The sequence below is a fragment of the Alosa sapidissima genome, chromosome 3 (assembly GCF_018492685.1).
Source record: "Alosa sapidissima isolate fAloSap1 chromosome 3, fAloSap1.pri, whole genome shotgun sequence".
NCBI lineage: Eukaryota > Metazoa > Chordata > Actinopteri > Clupeiformes > Clupeidae > Alosa > Alosa sapidissima.
Window position 1 is genome coordinate 18,406,556 of NC_055959.1, and position 23,727 is coordinate 18,430,282.

The 23,727-nt window shown below is 43.1% G+C and overlaps 2 protein-coding genes across 13 annotated transcripts in view; both read right to left on the reverse strand.

The window, feature by feature from the left end:
* Positions 1 to 508: 508 nt before the first annotated feature.
* Positions 509 to 4,391, reverse strand: arl5c (ADP-ribosylation factor-like 5C). The gene is made up of 6 exons (XM_042087984.1): positions 4,000 to 4,391; positions 2,899 to 2,959; positions 2,624 to 2,771; positions 2,139 to 2,222; positions 1,868 to 2,019; positions 509 to 1,317 (listed from the first exon to the last, which is right to left on the reverse strand). The coding sequence occupies exons 1-6, from the start codon at positions 4,043 to 4,045 to the stop codon at positions 1,269 to 1,271; spliced, it is 540 nt and encodes a 179-aa protein (XP_041943918.1). The 5' UTR covers positions 4,046 to 4,391; the 3' UTR covers positions 509 to 1,268.
* A 1,619-nt stretch (positions 4,392 to 6,010) lies between these two features.
* cacnb1 (calcium channel, voltage-dependent, beta 1 subunit) overlaps positions 6,011 to 23,727 on the reverse strand; it is a 32,927-nt gene continuing 15,210 nt past the window's right edge. For 2 of the 12 annotated variants that reach the window (XM_042087939.1, XM_042087948.1), the window contains 13 exons: positions 22,469 to 22,588; positions 21,734 to 21,856; positions 21,355 to 21,491; positions 20,702 to 20,769; positions 19,601 to 19,755; positions 16,706 to 16,786; positions 16,533 to 16,591; positions 15,281 to 15,390; positions 14,579 to 14,587; positions 13,010 to 13,161; positions 11,530 to 11,625; positions 11,026 to 11,211; positions 6,011 to 8,618 (listed from right to left, as the gene is read on the reverse strand). In XM_042087939.1, the coding sequence (XP_041943873.1) occupies positions 8,079 to 8,618; positions 11,026 to 11,211; positions 11,530 to 11,625; positions 13,010 to 13,161; positions 14,579 to 14,587; positions 15,281 to 15,390; positions 16,533 to 16,591; positions 16,706 to 16,786; positions 19,601 to 19,755; positions 20,702 to 20,769; positions 21,355 to 21,491; positions 21,734 to 21,856; positions 22,469 to 22,588 (1,836 nt within the window). In that variant the 3' untranslated portion in view covers positions 6,011 to 8,078. Of the gene's footprint in view, positions 8,619 to 10,187; positions 11,212 to 11,529; positions 11,626 to 13,009; positions 13,162 to 14,578; positions 14,588 to 15,280; positions 15,391 to 16,532; positions 16,592 to 16,705; positions 16,787 to 19,004; positions 19,034 to 19,600; positions 19,756 to 20,701; positions 20,770 to 21,354; positions 21,492 to 21,733; positions 21,857 to 22,468; positions 22,589 to 23,727 lie in introns of those variants that run through there. The other 10 variants (XM_042087943.1, XM_042087942.1, XM_042087940.1 and 7 more) reach the window with 10 other exon arrangements.

Here is a 23,727-nt window from a genome sequence, read left to right on the forward strand (position 1 = left end):
AAGCACTAAAGTAGGTGTTAAAAGTGCCCTAAGAGGTGATATCATGAGTGATGGCATCTTTGAACACCACCTATTGATGGTTTCTTCAGCGTAATGAATAGAAGTGTACTACATTTACCCATTCTGAAAAGTAAATTAAAGGAAAAATGATCTTCATACTGAAAATGAAACCTTTTGTGTTTGACAGGAGTAAAAACATCTGTGTGTGACATGTCAGATGGCTGTCACCTTACAGAACTACAAACTGCAACATCACCACAAAGGGTTTTAAACTGAAATACAAAAATATTATTTTAGCTCAGCATTCAACACATCTTACTATATTGACATGTTCAAAGCTTGTTTTTTTTTTTAAATGTGTTTTAGGCAACCTCATTATAAGTAGATAGCCAAGACACATTGATGTTTACACATGTATCCAAGGTGTTTGATAAAATCATTGATTTGGAACTCCATAGACTTCTGTTTGACTTATTCAATTTATAATAAATCATAATCTAGACACATCAACAGTCTCAGCACTGATAACATTTATTTGTACAAAAATGTTTTTTCTTTGCACAAAATATAATACTTCCTTTTCAAAAAAAAAAAAAAAACATGAGCAACTAACCGTAAAAACAAAGTCTACTTTTGCCAGCATACAATGATCAAATACCCATTCATATGATGCAAATTAGCTCCCTATAAATACTTCAAGTAAAATGGTTCATTGATAGCTTAATTGCAGCACCAGTGGCAGATCCGCAGATTTCCCATCAATGGCCTTTCCAGCTGTGATGTTATTAGTGTCCTTGGACAGACCAATCCGCTGGGCCCTGCAAACTGACCCAATGGCACTCTTCAATCAATATGACTGTAGGGCAGTGACATCACAAGTCCTGACTGCTCATCATTTCCATGGGGATCAAAAAGATCCAGTTTGTTATGTAAACAATGTGGACCACTAGAACGGTGTCTCACACATACACGCAGACACACTCATTCAGAATCGAACGCACGTTTGCATGCACATACACACACACACACACACACAACTACCAATATGTAAACAAAGTCACAGTCTCTGTTTCTCTCTCTCTCGTTTACACACACTTACACACACAAACACACACACAAACAAACACACTATTCCTCTCTTTTGCCCCAAGAAAGCTCATAGGTAGGCATGGTCCAGTTTCTTAAAGCTCACTGAGCCAGAGGGAGATACGCTGATGGCTGGCAATGTCTTAATGGTGTGAGGATGTGAACGGCTATGGTCCTGAGGCCTAACTGGCCAGAACTCGAGACCTCATCCAGTCCAAACTCTGTAGGAGCCTAAAGGGCAAGAGGGGAAACAAGAACTGAGAATCTTCCCTCTGTAAACAGAGACACTTTCATTTTAACAGACACCAGTGCTACACTGGACATAAAATAGAGTATATGTAGACAAGTGAACATTAAAGGTTGTATCAGCGATTACAGGCCGAAAAAAGGCCCAAACATAAATGATCACATTCATCTAATCTTTCCTAACGATCTGCTAGCTGCCCGCCCCATTAGCAGGCTGTCAAAAAACACATCTCTGTAGGCAGCCTAGGCTCTGAGATCTGCACACAAAAACAATTGCTACCAACAAGTGTTGCCAACCACTCAAAGGCAAAATAAAGTGTTCCAACCAAAATAACCGACGAGATGCGCGTTAAAGAGTTTCAATTGCACGGGAAGGAGGGGGAGGGAGTAGCGAGCTAGCTCTCTGTTTTGTTTGACCGTCAACAGAAGTGACGTCACCCCGCCATCGCTGATACAACCGTTAACAATGCTACAAAGTCAAGGAACAAAATCATTATCATACATGCAACAGAGACAGGCACAGAAATAGACCTACCCTTCTCCAGTGAGTGCACAGCAGGCCTGAACGTGCCAAGAATGAGTGGTGATTGAACTGAGCGTGAGGCACTGGGAGATCTCTGCTGCTGACATGGAGTTTTTTATGTCCTGCTTGTTGGCCAAAACCAGTACTGACGCATTCTGCAGCTCCTATGACAACCAAAAGGAAGTTCATGAGATCATGAGTAAAACCACTTCTGATGTTTTTGTCCGTAAATCCCAATCAAGATCAACCTCAAAAAGTCCCAAAGTGTGAGTGACAACCTTACCTCGTGCGCAAGCATTCGATGTAACTCCTCTTTGGTTAGAGTGAGACGCTCACGGTCGGTGCTGTCAACTACCAAAATCACGATCTAACAGAAGAAGGATTAAAAAAAAAAAGGAGAACAATCAGCACCGGAACTCATTTATTGCAACTAGCATTAGAAGGGCGCACATCTGGCTGTGCACGGCACACAAACATTCTAATACAACCACAGTCTTCCAAATTACACAAGGTAAGCAAGGGAAACTACAGGGCAGTTGGCAAGTGATAACATGTGATAACATATCAAAGCCATTGCACAGAGACAAACTGAGTACATGTTATCTCATTGTACTCAGGTACACTGATGTATAGACAGGACACTTTACATTTTTAAGACGTCCATAGTCATTGCGTATGTGTGTGTGTGTATATATATATGTATGTCTGTGTGTATGTATATACATTTATTATCTTGCTTAAGTAGGTTACAGTGTCCCAGCAACTCACCTCTGTGTTGCAGTAGTAGGAGCTCCAGCTGGCCCTCAAGCTCTCCTGTCCACCGATGTCCCAGACAAGGAACCGTGTTTTCCGCACAGCTATTTCCTCAACGTTGCTGCCAATGGTGGGAGTTGTCTGAACCGCTTCCTTTGTCAAACTGGTTAGCGAGAGGATGACAGGGTTAAATGTGCCCATACGTGTGGAGAGGGTGTAAAAAAGTACTTGGTTGTTAAGATTGTGAGTTGGGTCCGCAGTCTTTCAGGTTATAAAACAAAACCACTTACAATTGATAAAGGATTGTAGTCTTTCCAGCGTTATCCAAGCCCACTATGATCACCTTATGCTCTGTGGGGGGAAAAGAATGTGATCAAAAAACAAAACCTCACCAATGAATACTCCTATTAGGTCAGAGAAAGGGGCCACCACATAGGTATACAGAGCGTTCTACAGCCTTTTTAACATAAACATACACTGACCCTTAATCTCTGGGTTAACGGAGTCTGACTGACCCCGTCGTGGCTGTTAAGTGTGGTTACATAAGTGTCTCGAAAGCGAAGATGAAAACCAAAACAGTGACACGTACTGAACAGTCACAGAGCAATGTTGCGCAAACTTAATTGACTCCTCAAATAGCACAAAAGTAACGTTATTGAGTAACAACCTACCAAAACTATCTGTATTACCAAAGTTAAGATAACACACTACTGTTAAACCTAGTATAATAATAACCTCCTTTACATTACTACCACAACAGACAGTAATCAGACACGTTTTCAACTACACTTAACAACCACTAGCAAAAATAACAACTATTGAAAACGGTTGTTGGTATCACTAGGGCTGGTAGAAATACTTGTGAAGGTGCTGCAGAACCTATCTAATTTCAGCTTTCTGAGCTAACTTACACAGCCTTTGAGAGCTAGCAGTTTGTTGCTCTTTGTGTTCTTCAACTCACATCTGTTTAATGACACTGACAAAGTAGGTGGGAGACCAACAGTTGTCTTTTCATTTCAATACTTTCAGACGACTTAATTTAATCAATATCAATTTAAACGATCGGGAAACATTATCGTTAGTCAATATAACGTTAGTCAAAATCTATCAATTTGTGGACCAAGACGAACCGTTAGCTAAGAATTTCGCTAGCTGAACGAATGCTCGGTCGATGTTACTATTGTTTCCACAACATCATTAAAGGCCTTTATGGTGACAAACTGTTCCCCAAACCCGACATGCAAATATGACTTGAAATCTACTGTTAATTATTTTATATATTCTTTCGTTATCGCTAAAGGGCAGCACAGAAACGACAAAAAAACTAACGTTAAACAAATAAATGCAGCTAGGTGGCCAGCTAATGTTAACGTAGTGGGCACCAGACTTACCTCTATCCCCAAACACGGTCATCAACTTGGTGAAAAACAGTCCCATTTTCTCCTGTTAATAGGACGTCCTTACAATCGTTTACCTCACCCTAACACAGCTACTAGAAGCGCAGATAAGCAGATTTAAATGCTCACTTAAGGAGAATGGCGTGAGCCGCTAACTGGGGTAACGTTGCCACTAGCTATGCTGTACGTTATCCTACGTTCAGTTACGCGACGATGTCAGTACTAGTAAAAGGATGAATGCGCCGAATTCGCTTTAATAGAGTCGTGTAAAACAATTAACAAGTTCGGTATTCAGCAGCAACACAGTAAAGTCACTTCACTCTGACTAAAACCAGCAATCACTTGATCAAAATGTGATGCCTGCCTTTCTCTTTCCACTAAAAGATGAGTGAGACTGGAGAGGAAAACCCTTATGATTTACGCCGGCCGAGTCACGGACAAGGGCGGGGCAATGGAATTCCATAGACCAGAGGGGCGTTCTGAACATGACGCCAAAATGACGTCTTGTTGAACAGGAGTGAAACCAACTGATGATAGGTAAGGCACGTTTAATTCTATAGTGCATTTTTATATGCATAGAGTGTAACCCAAAGCGCATAAACAAACGAATGAATAAATAATCAAAGTAAAAAATAAAATACCATTATAATCAATCATGCCTACAGCCAAACAGCCTACAAATGTTACCATTGGTCACCCACGCAGTGTGACGTCCACATTTGGTTGCTCCAAGGGTGTGTGCGGGGCTTTTGTAGAACCGAACTTCCTCAGCTGTTTTAGCCCTACAGTTGCCAAACTGTTGTAACCAGAAAGCGAAACGGACAATGGAATTCCGGGGACTTTCTTCTTTAGCCTAGGCAAACGTTTCCTGGAACTTTGCGATGCATTTACATTAGCCTGTTTGTTAGGTTTAATGACGAAGAGTTCATAATAGACTAGTATAGCCTACAACACCTAGGCTATTTGTTTTGAATATGTAGACTATCCTATACAGTGTAAGGCGATTTTATAACCATTATTCTTTACATCGTCGTCACTGCATGCCCAATTGAAACTATATGTCCTGTCTCCCAAATATGCTAAAAGTCTAACTTTCAAGCTTGCACTTTCTTTTTTTTTTTTAATCTAGCATTATAGACACTCAGATGAAACCCCAGAAGGCTTACCGTTTTGATAGTCACTAGTTTTGTCATAATCACAAACAAAGACGGAGATGATATTATTTAAGACAGGCTATCCTATTTGCACACATCCCTGTGGTCCGCTCGTGACAGTGGATCTGGCAAGCCCGAAGTCGCTAGCATAATATAGTCCTGCACATAACATAGGAGGCTTCCATTCGCGATGCGCTCTCATCCATACAGTCGATTAAGTAGTAGCCTACAAATCCTTTGACTTGATCTCTCTTGTCACGTTCTGCTGTGTACAGAAGTCAAGCTCACGGAACACATTAACAGGGATAGTTTTAAATAAACTTAAAAGCACATTTGTTTTTAAAAATGGATGACTGAAGCCTACTCAGTAGGCCTATTCTTTCTCACTTCCTCCATTCAAGGGTACATTCGTGTATTGGTGTGTGTGAAGCAGACAATGCGACCAGGGTATACTTCATTCACACGTCATTGTTGTGTCTGTACTGGCACTGATCAAAAGAGTCCATTTCACTACAATGTGTCGGAGTCCCTCAAAGCTTCATCTATGTAAAGGGCTGTAATGTCTCCCCTGCACATTCGCACCTCTCTGTTGTCCTCACCCATGTTGCCGTTCTCAGTTGTATTGTTAAGGATGCCTTATTTCTGCCTCAACACTTCCTTGATGTGGTCAGCTGAATTATTTTGCTAACCCACTCTAACCTTAAAAGCTTAACCTAGCATTCTACCTCAAATTGAAAAGTGTGATGTCAAATTGAAAAGTGTGATGTTTTTGAAGCTGGTTTGAAGAGCACATGCTGAAATACACATGCACTGAATGCACACACACACACACACACACACACACTGACATACTATTTCTGATTAAAGTTTTTAATTAAAATACGAATTTTTCACAGATTAAAAACAAAAAGGCAGAAAAAAGCATAATGGAGCTACAATCAGGCACCAATGAGTACATGTTAATTTTTGTCATCTTTTCTCTTTTAAACAATTGTGATGTTGCAACAATAACGTTATTCATTTATTAATATTTACTGTATTTATCTAGGATGTTTTCTTTTTTTATTCTTCTCAAATGATTAAATGGCTGGGCAGCAGGGGCCCACGAAAGACATTCACTGACTCGTTCCGCCACACACATGAAAAGACACACACACACACACACACACACCGGATCTCACACCCAACCCCCATCCCATGCAGGACTAGTCTCCTGCCCAGCCCACTCCACTACCTCCATCAACACTCACCCTCCAAAACACACAGCCACCCATATATCGTCAGTCTAAACCCACATACTGCTGAGGGCTCACAGAGACTGTCCACAGGAGAAACAGCACAAAAAGGCAGAAAAGACGAGCACATTTGTTCCAGTGTTTGGCAGTGGGTGCCCGTGGGTGCGTGTCTTAGTTGCGTGTCAAGTGTGTATGCTCACAAGAAAGACAAAACTGTGGACAATGAGTGAGTTTGTGTCAGTGTGCATATATATGTGTGTGTGTGTGTGTGTGTGTGTGCATAGTGTGTGTTTTACGCATGAGCCTATGTACATGTGAGTGTCTGTTTGCATGTGATCTTTATATTTCTCAATTTATCACGTCAATATTACAAAAAGGAGCAGACTGATACCAAATAAAAACAAAAGAAATACATAATCCAAGTGACTTTACAGACAGTCACTCACGCATACGCATACACACACACACACACACACACACACACATTCACTTACAGAGATGAAAACTAATAAACAGCATACAGGATACGATTTAAGAAAACCCACCAAGACGGCAGGAGTGGCTTTTGCGAGACATTCTGGCACTTGTGATTAGTGATGCTGAGAGACTGACACTTTGATAAGGCGGGAGGCCTCTAAAGGCTTGTCACACCACTGCAGTGAGAACATTGTGGCCAGAGTGATCACCCCAGCAACAGCAAGGAGAGAACAATACAGTGCAATGAAGGACTACAGGGAGCAGACCACCCCTAATAGTGCCCTCTGTTGGCAGGAGGCACACACAGCAGCAAGTACACCGTATCATACAGATGTTTGACAAATAATAAATAAGTTTGATGTACATAATTTAAAATGAACAGGAATAAACTATGGTAATGTCAACTATGAACAGAAAGGTGAAGTGAGAGCTAAAACCAGCAGATCGGTGCAGAAACTGAGCTACGTAGACAACTCAGTTTAAGACTACAGAGGACCTTTTTACACAGACAGCCTTCAGGTGAACGCACATGGAAACAGACATCCAGACTACTACCAGTTTCAGACACAACATACACACACGCGCACAGTCACACTAAGACATACATGGAAGCACACTCTCTCACAACACCCCTGGATTCTACATCTACATTCTATATTTGCATTAGTCCTCCTGCTGCCTGTTATATCCATGCAGAAATAAAAAATATGAAACAAAAGGCAGGGAAGAAATAAAACAAAGATGTCGATAAACCAACAGAGTTTCTCCAGATGAGTATGGGAGTAATCAGCTTTCTGTACAATTTCATGTCTGTTTTAGTGTATCGTACAGTGTTGTTTGTTAATGTGTACATATGGGCATTTGTATGTGTGTGTGTGTGTGTGTGACAGAGAAAGTGTGTTTGTTGTGGGTGTGTATGGATGCAAGTGTAAGAGAGAGCGAGTCGGAGAGAGAGAAACATTGAGTGTGTCGTCTGAACACTGTAGCTCTGGCTAATGGTTGTGACTGTATCTATGACTGTAAACAGATTGTTGCTTGAGACTTTCTGGTTGGCACAACCTCTGAAAAACAGAACAAAAAATCCCAAATAAAAAATCACATGGTTTCTAACCCCTGAATGATCCTCTCCATTTTTTCCCCATCTTCCCATTCACTACTCTTCCCCTATCCTTCCTCCCTACGCCCCCTCTCCACCCTCTCGTCCAGTTCAGCGAATGTACACATCCCTGCTCCACTCCTCCTGGTTTTGGTTCCGGCTGATGTTGGCACTGCCCTCTGCGGGCGACTGGCAGTATCGCTCCCGCAGCTTGCTCCGCCCATGGTGCTGCTGATTGGTGGGTGCCTGGGCGTGGTTGAGGTTCTCCTGGTCGGGTTCGGCCCCTTCGTCCTCCCAGGAGGCCTGGCGCGGTGTGTGGTGGTGGGCCGGGTGCAGACGGGAGCGGTACGGGTCGGGCTCCTCGTACGGATCCGTTTCCATGTCGATGCAGGAGTCGCCGGCCTCGGTGTAGGCCGAGTCGCGGCTGCCCTGCGTCTCCGAGTCGAAGGTGTCCTGGCGGGACAGGGCCCTGCCGCCACCGCCCCCGCCCCGGGTCTGGCTGCGCGACGAGCGCAGGTACGTCTGCTGCTGCGCAGTCTGCTTGCTGCCACCGCCGTCGCCCTGGTAGTCGTGGAGACCGCCGCTACCAGCCCCGCACTCGGACAGAGGCCCCTCGCGCTTCTGCTCTCCGTGCACAAGGTACGGTCCCTGCTGCGAGCCACGCCCATGCCACACAGGGCGGCCAATCAACATGCAGAAACAAACAGACAGCAAAGCAGGAGCGAGGCAGCAGGTTAGCGGGAGTTAGACTCACGGCAAACACAAACAACACAACGGGCTTCACAGTTATGCAGTTATTCAGTACGCAGCAAATCCAAGCAGACTACTGTCTACACAAAGGTTTTTTGTTCTGTCACAGCATTCACAGTCAGAGCCGTGACAATGACGTCTGAATGGAAGGCGCATTGGAAGGCACATTGGTAACATACCTCACTAGTTACTCTACAGTGCCACCAAGTTATAACTGGCATCATAAATTATGTAAATTAACAAGGTTACCTGTTAGTATGGATTCATTTCTGTAGCCTGGTAGACTGTTTATAGAACTGTATAACAAATTCAGGGGCCCTGCATTCAGAGGCAACTAAGTAGGTGGAGGACAGGGTTGGTTCATGGAAACCAAAGCTGAACAGAACCTAGAATATTCCAGTGATACTAGTTCAGGTAAGATTTTTGTCAAAGGGCATAGAGTTTTTTAGCTATGCACTTGCACACAGAAACAATTCCTGAGATGAGTTTCTACTCTGGCAATATGGCCCTTAAAAGGCAAGATACAAACATATTATAAAAGTGAATTTGTTCTGATTATATTATGTAAAACATTAAACTTCTTTGAGGATGTATGCTGTTCCTATCAGAACCTAGTGTGGTGTTAAACTGACAACATATGGTACCTACCATTGTAAAATTGTGTTGAAACATGCATAATACATGCACTACGGAAAACGATGCTGAGTCACAAACAATGATAATGACACATAAATGTGTTAAAAAATATCATAGTTACAAGGAAAGAATATTTTATGTGTAGGAACAGCCCCACCTAGAGGCAGATGTAAGTCATGAAATGCATCAGGACATTTTAGCGATTAAATCAAAGTGATAGAATCACTATTAGGCTGCCCATAGCCTTATTTCAAACAGGGCATCATAAAAATCTTAAGTGCTATAAAGATGTAAAACCTCTGTGTTCAATACATTTAAATAAATTAATAATGTGAGCATTGCAGTGATGTTATTCTATTAAGGATGTGATTCTCATCTCAACTGAAGTGTCAGGATTTTGTTACATTAGAAATCTGATGCTAACCTAAAATATGTTTCTGTAAATCAAATCAAAGCATCATGCACACGAGTGATCCATGGGGATCTAGCTGCTTTGGGGGCAGGATAACTGTCACCAAGGTAACTGTTGCTGTGACATATCCAAGAGAGGGGAGGAGAGAACAAAACCATCATCCCTTCAGTGTTTACGTTTAGAAAGGTAAATCAATCATGACAATTCAAACACTTATGCTTAAATGCACACAGGCAGGTGCACACCACACACACACATACTGTACACACACACACACTCATTAATGCACATATGGATGCACGAGCACAGACAAACACACGTACACACACACACACACACACACACACACACACACACACACACACACACACAGAGGTTGGTAAAAATATTACACATACACAACATTCATACAGGTTTGTACAAAAAGCATACACACACACACACACACACGCACGCGCACACACACACACACACACACACACACACACACACACACACACACACACACAAACAAACACACACTCTGGCCATTAGAAACCATAGCGTTAGTGTGGCGTCAGATGACTCGCTCCTTTTCAGGGACAGTACCATGGCAACATGGAGGAGGGCAGCGAACTGCTGGTCTGTTACCACGGCGATAAGGGATAAAGGATGGGGGGGGGGGGGGGGTAAACTTTCCAATGAAGATTCAGTGGAGATGGAGGAAACATTGAGTGGGGGGGGGGGGGGGGGGTGTCCGGGTGTGTGACTGGCTGAGAGTGTGAATGACTAAGCGAGCATGTGTCTGTCTAGCTTCACATGGACTGGCACTAGGTATCTACTGCATTCGATTTCAAGGATGTGCACTGCCTGTGTGTGTGAGTGAGTGTGTGTCTGTGGGTGTACGCGTGATGTACGCATGTGGGTGTACGCATGAGTGTTGCGATGAACCAAGAGCCACATATGTTTGTCTCTGATGAGCAGAAGCTTGTGCCGGGAGGGAATGGAGGAGAAGAGAACAGAAGAGAGGAGAGGAGAAAGAGAGGATGGGATGTGTGCAAGAAGGGTCAACTTTCACATTGCCAGGGCGCCACCCCTCCCCAACGGAGGAATGGAGGTCACTACGTGCATCAATGACTCCACTATCCACAACACTCCCCCTTCCAAATCCTCCCCCTTCCTGCTTCTACCCCCAGTCAGGTCTTAGAGGGTGTGCTCGTCCTCCTGGCCGTCAGCGTCCAGCAGCTCCAGGTTGCGCTTGAGAGAGGTCAGCACCTGTACCTGCAGGTTGGACACGGGCTCCGGGGAGGCGGCCAGCGCGGCCGTCACCATGGTGCGGTTGAGGAGCGGGTTGGGCGGGTTGCTGCTCGGGGGGTGCGTGGCCTTCCAGTACGCCTCCAGGTAGTCCGCCAGGTGCTCACACGCATCCTCCAGCTGGTTCTCGTCCAGGATGATGTCAAACAGCTCCTGTTGAATGGACATGGGGCAGTGGGGGGAGATGTACTTGTGAGATCACTCATCACTCGATAACATATAGGGGGTAGAAGCTAGAAGCTAGAAGATAATGATGAGTTATGAAACAGACTTATGACCAGTTTACCATTTGAGAATCCAAAAGAGCAAGAGTGTAAGGGCGATACTCTTGCGACTAGAGATACTCCTGCTACTACTGCTATACTCCTTTGGACTATTTGAATTCCTCTTGAAATAGGTGATTGAAAACATAATAATGGGTAGGGCTTTCTTACTAATGACAGCTGCCACTATTAACAAGCAAACACTCACCGGGGGACACTGGGCTAGTTTATCTGCTGCCACCATCTGGACATTGAGGTGTTTGGCCTGAGATTTCCCTCGAGATTTAATCAGCCTCTGCAATACCTGAGAGAGGAGAAACAACAAAGTCAGAGCGTGCTTAATGTGTCACTGATCTCATGTTGTGAGTGAGCGTGTGTATTTGTGTATGTGTGCACTTATACCTAACAAAGAGAGAAAATTAGCAGCTTGTTAACACAGAAGGTCAAGCACTCTCAAAAGTTATCAGCTTTTAAGAGCTGTGTTTGTTTGACAGTTACTTGCAGCTTCACTTGAAACTCACATACACAAAATAATCCCAATCCCAATAGACTAAACAATTCCACAAAACCACTATTTATATATATATATATTAGGGCTGTCAATTGATTAAAAAAATTAATAGAATTAATTCCATACTCTGTAATTAATTAAAGGGACACCAGGCAACGTTTTCGTGTTAATTACTCAACTTCGTAAGTCTGTATATGGTTAAATGACTCATTACAGGGTGAATGAAGACTCTCTCGCCCGCCCCTACTGCCAGTAGGAAGAATATCCCGCTTGCAAGTTCAGTGTATCGTACCCGCCGACCGAAGCAGGATCAGTTTACTGTACATCCTGCATCCACAACACAGAGGCAGGCTAACGAAACGCTAGCGATTGTTGCAAACGTGTGTATAATGGCAGAGCCGGCGAAGAAACAGCGAAAACCCTTGACTGAAGATACAAAGAAAAGGAAAAGAGCTTCAGACCGAGCGAGGGGGAGTTTCGTAGAGAAAAAGCATCAGGCTTGCGTGGTGTCCCTTTAATCTAAATTAATCGCATATATCATTTTTGCTGTGAAAGTATTTTAAATATTTAAATTCAAATGAATCATTGAATAATCAGCATTAGTGACATTAAAGTTCAAAAACTCTCACTCAAACTTTCACTGTTCAAATAATGGCCATAATAATCTATGATATGACCTAATATGCTTAGGAAATAAATTCAAAAGTGCTTCGGGAAGAAGTTTTTTTTTTCACATACAAGGCATTTCAGGTCACAGATATAACCTAGGGGGCACAATGAAAATAAATTAATACTCCCCTCAATGTCAACACTATTTCTTTGCATTGACTATATTTCAATCAACACTTTATTTTTATCAACACCATCAGGCCGTTTTTCAAAAGTAAATGTTCCAATCAATGATCTAGGCAGCACATTTTCTTCTTTCTCCTTCATTTTACAGTCTAATGGTTACTGACTAGAACGGCTCAGGGTCAAAGGTCATACGGAATTGATTAATCTGCGCTATTTTTTTTAATCAGTTATTTTTTCTCAAATTAATTAATCAAAATGAATCAGTTATTTTGACAGCCCTAATATATATATATATATATATATATATATATATATATATATATATATATATATATATATATATATATATATATAACGTCATAAGGCTGAGAGTATGAGGTACCTTGGGTGAGGCTATCTTTATATAGACGATGATAGGAGCCAGGGAGGTTTTAGCCAGCTGAGATGGGTGGTTTATGGTGTCAGCATCTAGGGCTACCAGTTGCAGTGTGCGGGCCAACTCAAAGATCCGCTCAATCTCGCTCTGAACTTCAGCTGACAAAGACAGAGAAGGAGGTGAGAAGACAGACAGAGACACACACACACACACACACACACACACACACACACACACAGCAAGCACGCACACACGCACACACACACACCTTTCAATATATATATTCAATATAACCAATATATGAAATTGTCCAAAAAAAAAAATGGTACACATGCAATTTTGCATGTTAGTACATGCAAGAGGCTGACACTCGGTCCAACTCTATGTGAGAGTGGGAGTGTGTCATTGTGAATTGTGTGTGTGTGTGTGTGTGTGTGTATGTGCATGTGTGCGTATGGTCCATCACTCTATGTTTCTTTTCCATTTAAACTCCAGTTAAATGGAACACATAAACATTGATTCAACAGCTTATTACACAAAGAGAAGGTTAGGTTGCAAGACACAAATAGAAATACATGTTGATTTAGTATTTCCAATACACACATACGGACATACACATTGTGTATGGCAGTTGAAACGCGCATACACAAACTTGCACAAGACTGGCATTGGGTTAATGTTAATAACACATGTATTTCTGTTATATCAAGACAAATGCTGCACACATAGCATTTCAATCATTTAAAAGTCAATTGAATTACAAATCATGAGAGCATTAAAATTCGTTTCTAAATGACCTATTTATACCAAATGAAAAATACCTTACAAACAAAGTTAGTGGAGTATGCAGGAATTCAAATAGTGAGTCCACTTAAAGCTGAAGGCCAGTAACACTAACTGATCAGCGACTACATGGTAGAGTTCTGGAGGTCGAGCTTGTAGTTATGGAAGCAGAGGGGGAGACTGGTTTCTGGGTCACAATGATTAATGGGAGGGGGAGTATGGAACTGTGTGTGAATGTGAATGTGTATGCTGGTGTTTGTTTGTTTGTGTGTGTGAGAGTGTGTGTGTGTGTGGGTGTGTGTGAAGGTGTGTACGTGTGTGTAGGTTTATGCATGTGTGTGCACGCTTGTGTGTATGTATGTGTCATTTAGTTTGGTGAGAGGTGTATTCAGTTACTCTCTCTCTCTCTCTCTGTGTGTGTGTGCGTGTGTGCGTGCGTGTGAACCCCCTCCTCCACACAGGCTATCACTTTACACTCCAGTGGGCAGAGAGGTAGGCTATAAAACACCATCCTCACCCCCCCCCCCCCCCCACTCCAGACCATTCCCTTCTTCTTCTCCACCACCTCCTCCATCCCTGATTATCTGCTCCTACACCCTAGTGTTCCTGCAGTTATTCCTGCAAGCCACAGGCACCACACAGCGCCCACACCAAACGTTAGCAGAGAGACAAGAGGAGAGGCAAGGTGAGTTGATTAATGGATGAATGGATGGAGGGATGGAGGGACAAATGGATGGATGAACTGATATGGGAGAAAAAAGAGTGTTTGCAGGGGTGGGAGAGGATACGTACCCAGTACGTCTGAAATACAGGAAGGAGAGACAGTGGAAGCACAAGGTGGAAGGAGGGAGGGGGGTGGGTGAAAGAGACAGAAAGGACAGGATGGAAGAGAGAGAGAGAGAGAGAGAGAGAGAGAGAGAGAGAGGAAAAGAACAGACACGGTCAGACACACAGAGCAGGATGAAATCATTCAGACTCCTTTCCGAAATGACACGACCACTCAAGGTCATCTTGAGAGGAACAGGTTACTACCTTACTACCCAGGTTTATGTAGGATAAAGTCAACTCCTGAGATCTTCTTGGCTGAGATTGAGTTCACATATAATACATGGAATAGATATCGACTTCCATCGACTCTGTGAATTTACAGTCCTTGTTCATGAGCAAAACACCAAAGTATTCCTTATGAATGTTATGTTAAAACTAATGCTGCTGAAAATAATATGGTGCTTGTTTATTACTTAGTGAATATACCAACTCTTTGGAAAAAATGTAGCCATTTACTTCAGTTTCATGAATGCTGTCTTTTCTTACATACAGATATAGCTAAAAAACATATAGCATTCATAACAAAACACACAGAGAATGAAACATAAACATGTGTTCATGAAAATACAATAATGCAATGCAACTTTTAATGAGGCTTGTGTGTGTGTGTGTGTGTGTGTGTGTGTGTGGGTGTCTGACATAGTTTGTGTTGACTTATTCCCTTACCCAGGCTGGATCTAGTGCTTGATCGTTCTATGATGGTGTGTTTGCTGGGGTTGTTGAGGACAGAACGTTTAGCCAGGGAGATATCTGCTGTCACCCGGGTGATGGATATTCTGGAGAACAGAAAACATTATCCATGGTAACATCATAGCGTACGTTATGATACCGTAGTAGGTAATCTTAGGTACCATAGTAGTAGTAATCTTAGAACTGCAACATAACAGCCGGTCACCAGCCACACAACTGAAGTGTTCTGTCTGCAGAGAATTTTAGAAGACTGGACTCATTTTAGGTCTAAAAGCTAGTTTGCTTTAGAAGACTGTGTTGCCAGTTCCATTGATTATAGAGGGAGCTATAATTCTTTGAATGGTTGTACACTCAGGGCCAGATGTACGTACATTTGTGAACGTAGCGTTATCAGAGTCATGGACACACCGCAGATTGCGAACGCTGTCAGACCCAAGTTTCCGTCGTATTTATCAATCGTTCAATCCTTAGTGTAAACTGCACCTTTCTCTGCCTTTCTCCGCCCATGAAATAATACCATACATGAGATAATGAAGATCAGCAGTTCTACTCAAACTACTTGTGCTCGTAGGCTATGGAAGATTGGTCAAATCTAGCAGGAATCAGGAAAGTTTAAGTGAAAGACGTGAAAGTGAAAGTAAGACATTCGAAAGGCCAACGAAAGTTAAGGTTGCTTTTGGTAGTACCAATACTTTCACCACAAAAACTGGTGCTCTAAATAGCGATTCTGTTGTCTTTGAAAGGTTCTCTTATTGACGCATTGAACTGCAATTTGGATTAACACCTGCTTTTACAAGGCGGAAGTATTTAGGCGCAGAATAGACGTGGGCTTTCAGGAGCAGTCTTTGTACATACCGCAGAATACATAACTAGGCGCTCTTTACTCTTCCCCTCCCATCTTTTTACGCTAAACTCCCACTTTCCCCTGAATCCTCCCATGAATGCATATGCATGACATGACAAACGCAATCTGCCACTTTCAGCTCCCGCGACAGGCAGTTTGCGCTTTTACATCATTGCGGCCTGTTTGTACATACCTCGCAATGATTTTACACGCACTTTGCGAAACAAATACGCCTGAAGTGGGCGCAAAAGCGTTAGTACATCTGGCCCTCAGTGTAGCCTAGCTATCACCCTGTAGTTTAGTTAGAATCACAGAACAAAATTTCCCCGGCAAAGCTTTCTACTTTCTATGCTTCTCGGAACGCAGCACAAGTCATGAACTTACCTGCCCTCAAATTTGTGTTTCAGAAAGTCAAACAGTGCTTTCTGCATCATGTCAGTCACCTGGAGACCACATCAACACAATATGGTACATCAAAATGGAAACAAACAGAAGATTGAATATAGACAAATATACACAAAAATAAAAATCTTTTTCTTTTAACATATAGGAAATACCTCATATCCTTTGAGTGATGGCCCAACAAGTACAATAGGTCTCATGGATGGTACCACATCATAGGGGGGGATATGTTCCATCTAATTAAAGATAAAGCAGTGCTTTTAATATTAAATATCACACACACACATACGCACACACACACAAACATACACACACACACACAGACACACACATGCATGCGTGCATCGCCGATGGCTTGAGTGGCACACTGCGTGTGATGTTAAATCATGTTATACACGTTGCAGCATAACAGAAGACAAAGACTGACACTTTGTGGGTGCATGAACAGGTGTGTGGTGACAGATTTCACACTGGGTGTGCAGCCGCTACAGGTATGACCCAACGGCCCCTGCAGTGGAGAAGCAGTGATGTCTATGCCGTCTCTATTAACTCTCACTGCAGTATGGAGAGCACTTCAGTTCAGATAGAACATGAGAAGCACAGAAAGTACCAGTGAACATGAGGGTGAGCAAGGGCCAGGAGAAGGAAGAGAGAAAAGGGAAAGAGAGAGAGAGAGAGAGAGAGAGGAGAGAGAGATGAAGAGAAAGAAAGAGGAAGAGAAAGCAAAAGCTCCCTCCCACTCACCTGGGCTTGTTACATAAAGATAGAGAGACTTGGCCAAGAGAGAGAGAGTGGTATCCATTTCCATGTGAAATAGGGCCTCTTATCTGCTTCCCAGTAAAAGCTTTTCTTCAAATGCCCTTCGGCTGTTTAAGCATATAGGGGCTCCTTTGATGTTTGCTCACTTTTCATGTTTGCCAATGTATATGACTGTGTGTGTGTGTGTGTGTGTGTGTGTGTGTGAGCTCACATGCCATTTGGATGGAATCTTCACTGCATGGTTGCTGTGGTGATATATGCCAATGGACATGAAAACAAGTTGTTCATGGCATCTCATGGTTACCCACACCAGCTAAATCTCTTAACGGGCTTCATAATTATAATCTGTATCACCATCATCATACTCATACTACAAGGACATATACAATCATGTTGTTAAAATAAGAGGCCACTCTTTCCTTAGTTTTAAAGTTAATAGTTTTTTAGGGGGGGAAAGTCAATGAAATGGATATTATATTGTTGTGTCTTAATTGTTCTCAATAGACGTAACAATTTAAATTCTGGTAGAGAACACCACCAACGGACAGTGCTTGCAATGTTTATAATGGGAAACTTTTTTCTTGGGAGCAAGATTGGGGGGAAAAGTCACATTCCACATCTCAATAATATAAAAACTCCCAGAGGCATCTCTGAGTGTACAAGAGAACCCCATGAGTCTGAGATGTACTTTAGGGAAAACATGTAGAGGACATTTTGAGTAGAAATAAAACAAATAAATGTCCACTTAGGTAAAAAAAATAATAAATAAATCAATTTAAATTCTTTAAATAACAAGTAATTAAATAACTTGCACTATAACGGCCTACATACTATAAGAATAACGGCACTACGTGATGGGATGATGTCATAATCATAATTCCTTCTATCCAGCCCATCACAATCATTCATTTTAATCTATAAGCACTATTGTTAGGGCCCCCTACATTATGATGTTACTTTAGTCATAAACAAAAGCAGTTACTGCCGTAACAATGGCACACACGTCATCACACTAAATATCTATGACAACCATCATAGTCCATGTGATAATCATAATTATTATATTGCATCATAATAAACACAGGTCATATCCAAACTGATATCATTACAGTTCTCTTAGCCCTATCGTCATCATCTGAACAGGTTTAAACTGCCTATGAGTTGCTTTGAACATGGCTAAAAATACTGTCTCAATGATCACTTTCATTCAGCACTTAGTCACAAAACTATGACCTTAAACTCATTAACCTCCATATAAAGACCACAAAAATACCATCACCAAATATTTTTAGACTAATGCTACCCACACATCAGAAGACTTTGACAAGATTTGGGAAAGATTATTGAAAGATTGGAGTCTTTTAAATAATGTCCCCCATTCAAGCTTTACCCAAAAGACTACAATCTTTCAAGAATCTTTCCCAAATCTTGTCAAAGTCTTCTGGTGTAAGGATGGTTTTAGTTCAATACATACGTCTCAAAAGTCTTCCCATAATCCCAACACACTCTAACTATATGTCTAAATCTATATCTCTATCTATCTATATGCTGGATATGAATATGAAGGAATATGAGTAGACAGGCCCCTGATGGGGTGGTGGGAAAGCCAGACGAGAGAGGGCAGAGGAGCATGCAAGAGGAAATAACACATAATCGGAAGGTTAGAGATTAGAGGTCGTTGCTATAGCGACTCACCGACTTCTGTTTCTGTTTGGCCGGCCCGCCTAGCATTCGTCAAACACCCCCCAAGTGTGAGTAGCGCAGACAAATCAAACAGAGAGAGAGAGAGAGAGAGAGAGAGAGAGAGAGAGAGACAGAAACACAGAACACAGAAGCACCAGGCTGTTACTGACACACTGTTAGAGCATTACGGAGGCACTGGGAGAGGAGGGCTGGCGTTAACACTCACATTTTGAACTGGACTATTCCCCCATGTTAATCAAGTATGTTGACAGGTGCTGCAGAGGTATAAAGTGGTAGGTCACAAGGTGATAGTGGGTTCTCTAAACTCCTCTCCTAGTCCTCTACACACAGACAAACACACGCACACACACACACACACACGCATGCGTGCATGTCAACACACTCTCCGCACTCCACTCCAGGTAGGGGCGGGCGGGTGAGTCAGTGGCGAGCTGGCAGAGGAGGGGTGAGGTCAGGGTTAGTTTGGACACGTGGAACGGTCAGCAGCATAGCTCTCTCTCTCTCTCTCTCCTTTTTCTTGCTTTCGCCTCCACCGCCCCAGCGACTGGTGCGGAGAGGGGGGTTGGGCGGGCATTTGCCATGGTTACCTTCTTAAAGAAGGGCAGGCGGGGGATGTTGGCCTGAGGGGAAGTGACACTACCAGCCCCGCCCCGGTGGTCGCCCCGGGCGTCGGCCATCGGCTCTGCCTCCTCCACCTCTAGATCCAAGGCATCATCATAGAGCCCCGCGGAGAAATCAGCTACTGAGAGGGGGGGAGGGAGGGGGAGTCACCAGGGGAAAGGGTGGAGGAAAGAGAGGGAGACAGACACAGGAGGACAGACAAACAGAGAAAGAGGGGAAGAGAGAGAGAGAGAGAGAGAGAGAGAGAGAGAGGGAGAGAGAGAGAGAGAGCATAGCAAGGAGAAAAGGTGAAAAGGTGCATAGCAGAGTGCATGTGGATGCAGAGAGAGGAAGGAGGAAAGATAAAAAGTCAAATAAAAACACACAGAATGTTGCACAGGGCAAAGGACAGCAGGAGAAAGGAGAAAGGGAAGAGGGAGAGAAAAAGAAAGAGAGAAAGAGAGAGAAAGAGTAAAAGTGTGATGTTCAGTCGTTCAGAGACATGGAGGAGAATGAAGAGACAGCAGCGGAGCAGATGGAAGAGCTGATACAAGCTGAGGGATGAAAGTAGCAAAGATAAGAATCGTAGTGTGAGGTCGCTCATAACACTGGCGACCAGAAAGAGAGAATGTGGCTGGGAGTGTGACTGTGAGACATGACAGAGAGGTGTAGGCCGCTGCAGAGACAACAGATCCAGGAAATTAGAGAAATAAGAGAATGAGAGAAAGGACATCCAGTGTGGAAGGTGGTGGGAGGGGGGTTGGTGGTTCAAAACTGAGTTTGTATGTGTGACTGTGTGTGTGTGTGTGTGTGTGTGTGTGTGTGTGTGTGTATGTGACTGGAACGCAGGGGATCTGAGGCAGCTCCATACACTCTCTCCAAAAAAGTCTTTCAAAAATGTAGAACCCTTTGCATCTTCTAAGAACCATTCAAGGCTCCACGAAGGGGGAAAAAATCCTAGCATTCTTGCAAACAACAATAATTTCTCACGTTTTGCATGTCAATATTCCAAAATCTATGCAGACTATGCAGCACCGCAACCATGGAAACAGACACCATAAGGACTCATTCCCGCTCTCTCGTCTTACCTGTCCCAGGTGGGGTGGGCCTCCTGGTTCCTGAGGCGACATCAAGACTGGAGCTCCCGCCCGATTTACTAAAAGCACAAGAGAGATTAACATTTAATATTTGGCTAATATTATATTACAGACTACATTCTGATGAGTAAAATAAAATTAAATGTTAAAGCATATGATGTCATCCCTGCTTATGAGTAAAATAAAATTAAATGTTAAAGCATATGATGTCATCCCTGCTTTGGCCAGAAGAGTGAGTGGGCAAGAACAAACTACTATCGAAGAGACGTTCTGCACATCAAGTCCCAGACCATGTAGTCTGTTCATCGCATCGCACTGCCTATGCCGTGTACTGGACACTGCTTGCAGTGTTCTCAGGACAGGGATGGGCTGATTGTAATAAAGCTCATGTTCTTTAAACAGACAGAGTGAACATTTGGTGCTGGTCTAGTGTGTGCTGAATTAGGACTGAATCCCACTGAGTGGGATGACTGGGGAGATTCAGAGATTCGGTTCAAGGCTGTCCAGCTGGTAAATTAGTGAGGCTATTTTGACACTGATGCTCCTGACACTGTGACTAGCTAAAAAATGAAAGGGGGGAAAAACAATCCTGGCACAGCGATTGGCTGGGAGAGAGGAATGGTGATGTGGTGATTGGCTCTCACCTAGAGCTGAGGCGGTTCTGTCTCATCCTCTGTTCCTGGAGCAGACGGGTGTTCTCCAGCTTCACGGGGCTTGGGATGAAGCCCACCTCACAGCCCTCCTTCACCAGACGCCCGATCCACCAGTCATTATTGTACTTCTGTTAAGCCATGCACACACACACACACACACACACACACACACACACACACACACACACACACACACACACACACACACACACAGACACAGACACACAGACACAGACACACACACAAATGGACACCCATCAAAACAAATTTAAATGATACAATTGCAAAGTACTTAACTGTCATTTTGTCACACAGGCGGAGATGCATAAGAGACTATTTGTAAATGTAGTATGCAAATAAGAGTGTGGACCTCTTTAATATGCAGAAAGTCTTTGGCTTCAAATGAGATGGCCATTCCCTGAACAGGGACGTCATCGTTTGGACCCGGGTTGTAGCCCACGTTAGTTCTCACAGCAAAGGCCACAGGCTTAGTCTGGAGAGAGAGAACAAACAGTAGGATAAGCAGGCTCTGGTAAAGAGTAGAGCAAGAGCATACATTAAAATGACAAGATGACAAGATGACAGAAGATGGACATGCAAACAACAAGAGCGAAAGCAGAAGGGAAGAGAGATGAAAAACAAAGGAGGAGCGAATAAGACCTGTCCATCTTGAGACGTAAAGAGAGCTGTTGATAGTGAAGAGGAGGGGAAAGAAAGTGAATACTATGTCCTTCATTGCTTTGCGTACCATTAGTAACTTCGACTCTACTAAGTGACTGATAAGATTCAAGCCACAGATAGCGTCATGAAGTAAGTTTTAATGTGTAATAGGATGTTGTACATGTGTTGGTCTTACTAAATGCTTACCGGTATTTGTTTCTTACATTGTTATTTTGTTTTTGTCAAAGTCACAGACAAATTTCCACCTTGGTGGGCATTAAAGATAATATTCTATTCTATTCTATTCTATATCCTATTCCAAAACAGAACAGACTGCTAAGAGCAGGCAATAGGGTTGTTGAGACATGCTGAGACTCATGTGGGACAGAGACAGAGAGGTAGAGAGTATGGACTAATGGGTGAGGTCAACAGGGCGGCCACAGACCTTGGCTTTCTCGAGGGTGGCCAGAGCCTGCCTGTCAGCCTCCTTCCTCAGAGCCTCGGGGTCCTCCTCCAGCGACACATCCGAGTCCGACGGACGACTGGTGTATGAGTCCGCAGAACCCTGGACAAGCAGAGAAAGAAAGGCAGAGAGAGACAGAGGGGGGTGGGGGGGTTAAAATAAAGAATATAACTCTGGAAAAAGTCGGAAGAAGATTTGACACTCACTCAACTGTGAATTGACAAATTGGAACTTTGATCTGTGTGAGAACCACATAACACTTCTATTACTTGAAACCTGAAAAGAGAGAATGCCAGGAACCCAAGTCCCATGTTTCAAACTTTTCAGATTTGAAATGTCTTCATGTTGATAGTTCATTAGTCAGGAAATATTTTCTTGTTTTAAACACAAGTAAATGTTTACAGAGCTTGCAGTTACACAGTTTAAATATGTTCATGAATTAATGTCATAGAGAGCAGAGAACAAATCTGTTTATGGCTGATGAGCTATATGTCCTCCCTGTGTGTGTGTGTGTGTGTGTGTGTGTGTGTGTGTGTGTGTGTGTGTGTGTGTGTGTGTGTGTGTGTGTGTGTGTGTGTGCATGTTTATATGCAGAATGCACCTGGTATGAAGACACACTCCCTTAAATAAACTCCTCTGCTTCAGAGAGGCCATAAATGACACACACACACACACACACACACACACACACACACAGAGAGAGAGAGAGAGAGAGAGAGAGAGAGAGAGAAAAAAACAACTGACACAGCATGGAGGATGAGAGTTGTTCACAGTCGTCCTCTCAGAAGTTTGAGTGAGTATTATATATCACATTTATATAAGCATTGTGCAGTACCCTGCTCTTTTGGAATTTAGATGCCCCTGTTTTCAGGTGTTAGACACATTCTTTTTCTGTGGGAGGAGAAGACAAGCATGTGGACAGCTGAGTGGAAGAATGAGTCACCACAGAGGGAGAAAGAGAGAAGGAGAGAGAGAAAGAGATAGAAGGAGAGAGAGAGGTGAGAGCAAGATCTAAAATAAAATAGAGGTGAGAATGAGCCATGGTGGAATTGACTGCTAAAGAAATGGCAGAAAATCACTAGAAAGACAAATTAACACTCTCTCTCTCCCTCCCTCTCTCTTACAAGCACACACATGCACGCACACACACACACACATTCACACACACAGACACACAAACCTTTCCACACATCTATTTAAACACACATGATGACTTGTCTGGAAGTGTTTGCATGAATGGC

Coding starts and splice junctions, on each gene's coding strand:
- arl5c (XM_042087984.1), bottom strand. CDS start 4,045: ATGGGACTGTTTTTCACCAAGTTGATGACCGTGTTTGGGGATAGAG. Junction 2,223..2,623: donor CCTACTACTGCAACACAGAG/GTGAGTTGCTGG, acceptor TTCTTCTGTTAG/ATCGTGATTTTGGTAGTTGA. Junction 2,020..2,138: donor ATCGAATGCTTGCGCACGAG/GTAAGGTTGTCA, acceptor TGGTTGTCATAG/GAGCTGCAGAATGCGTCAGT.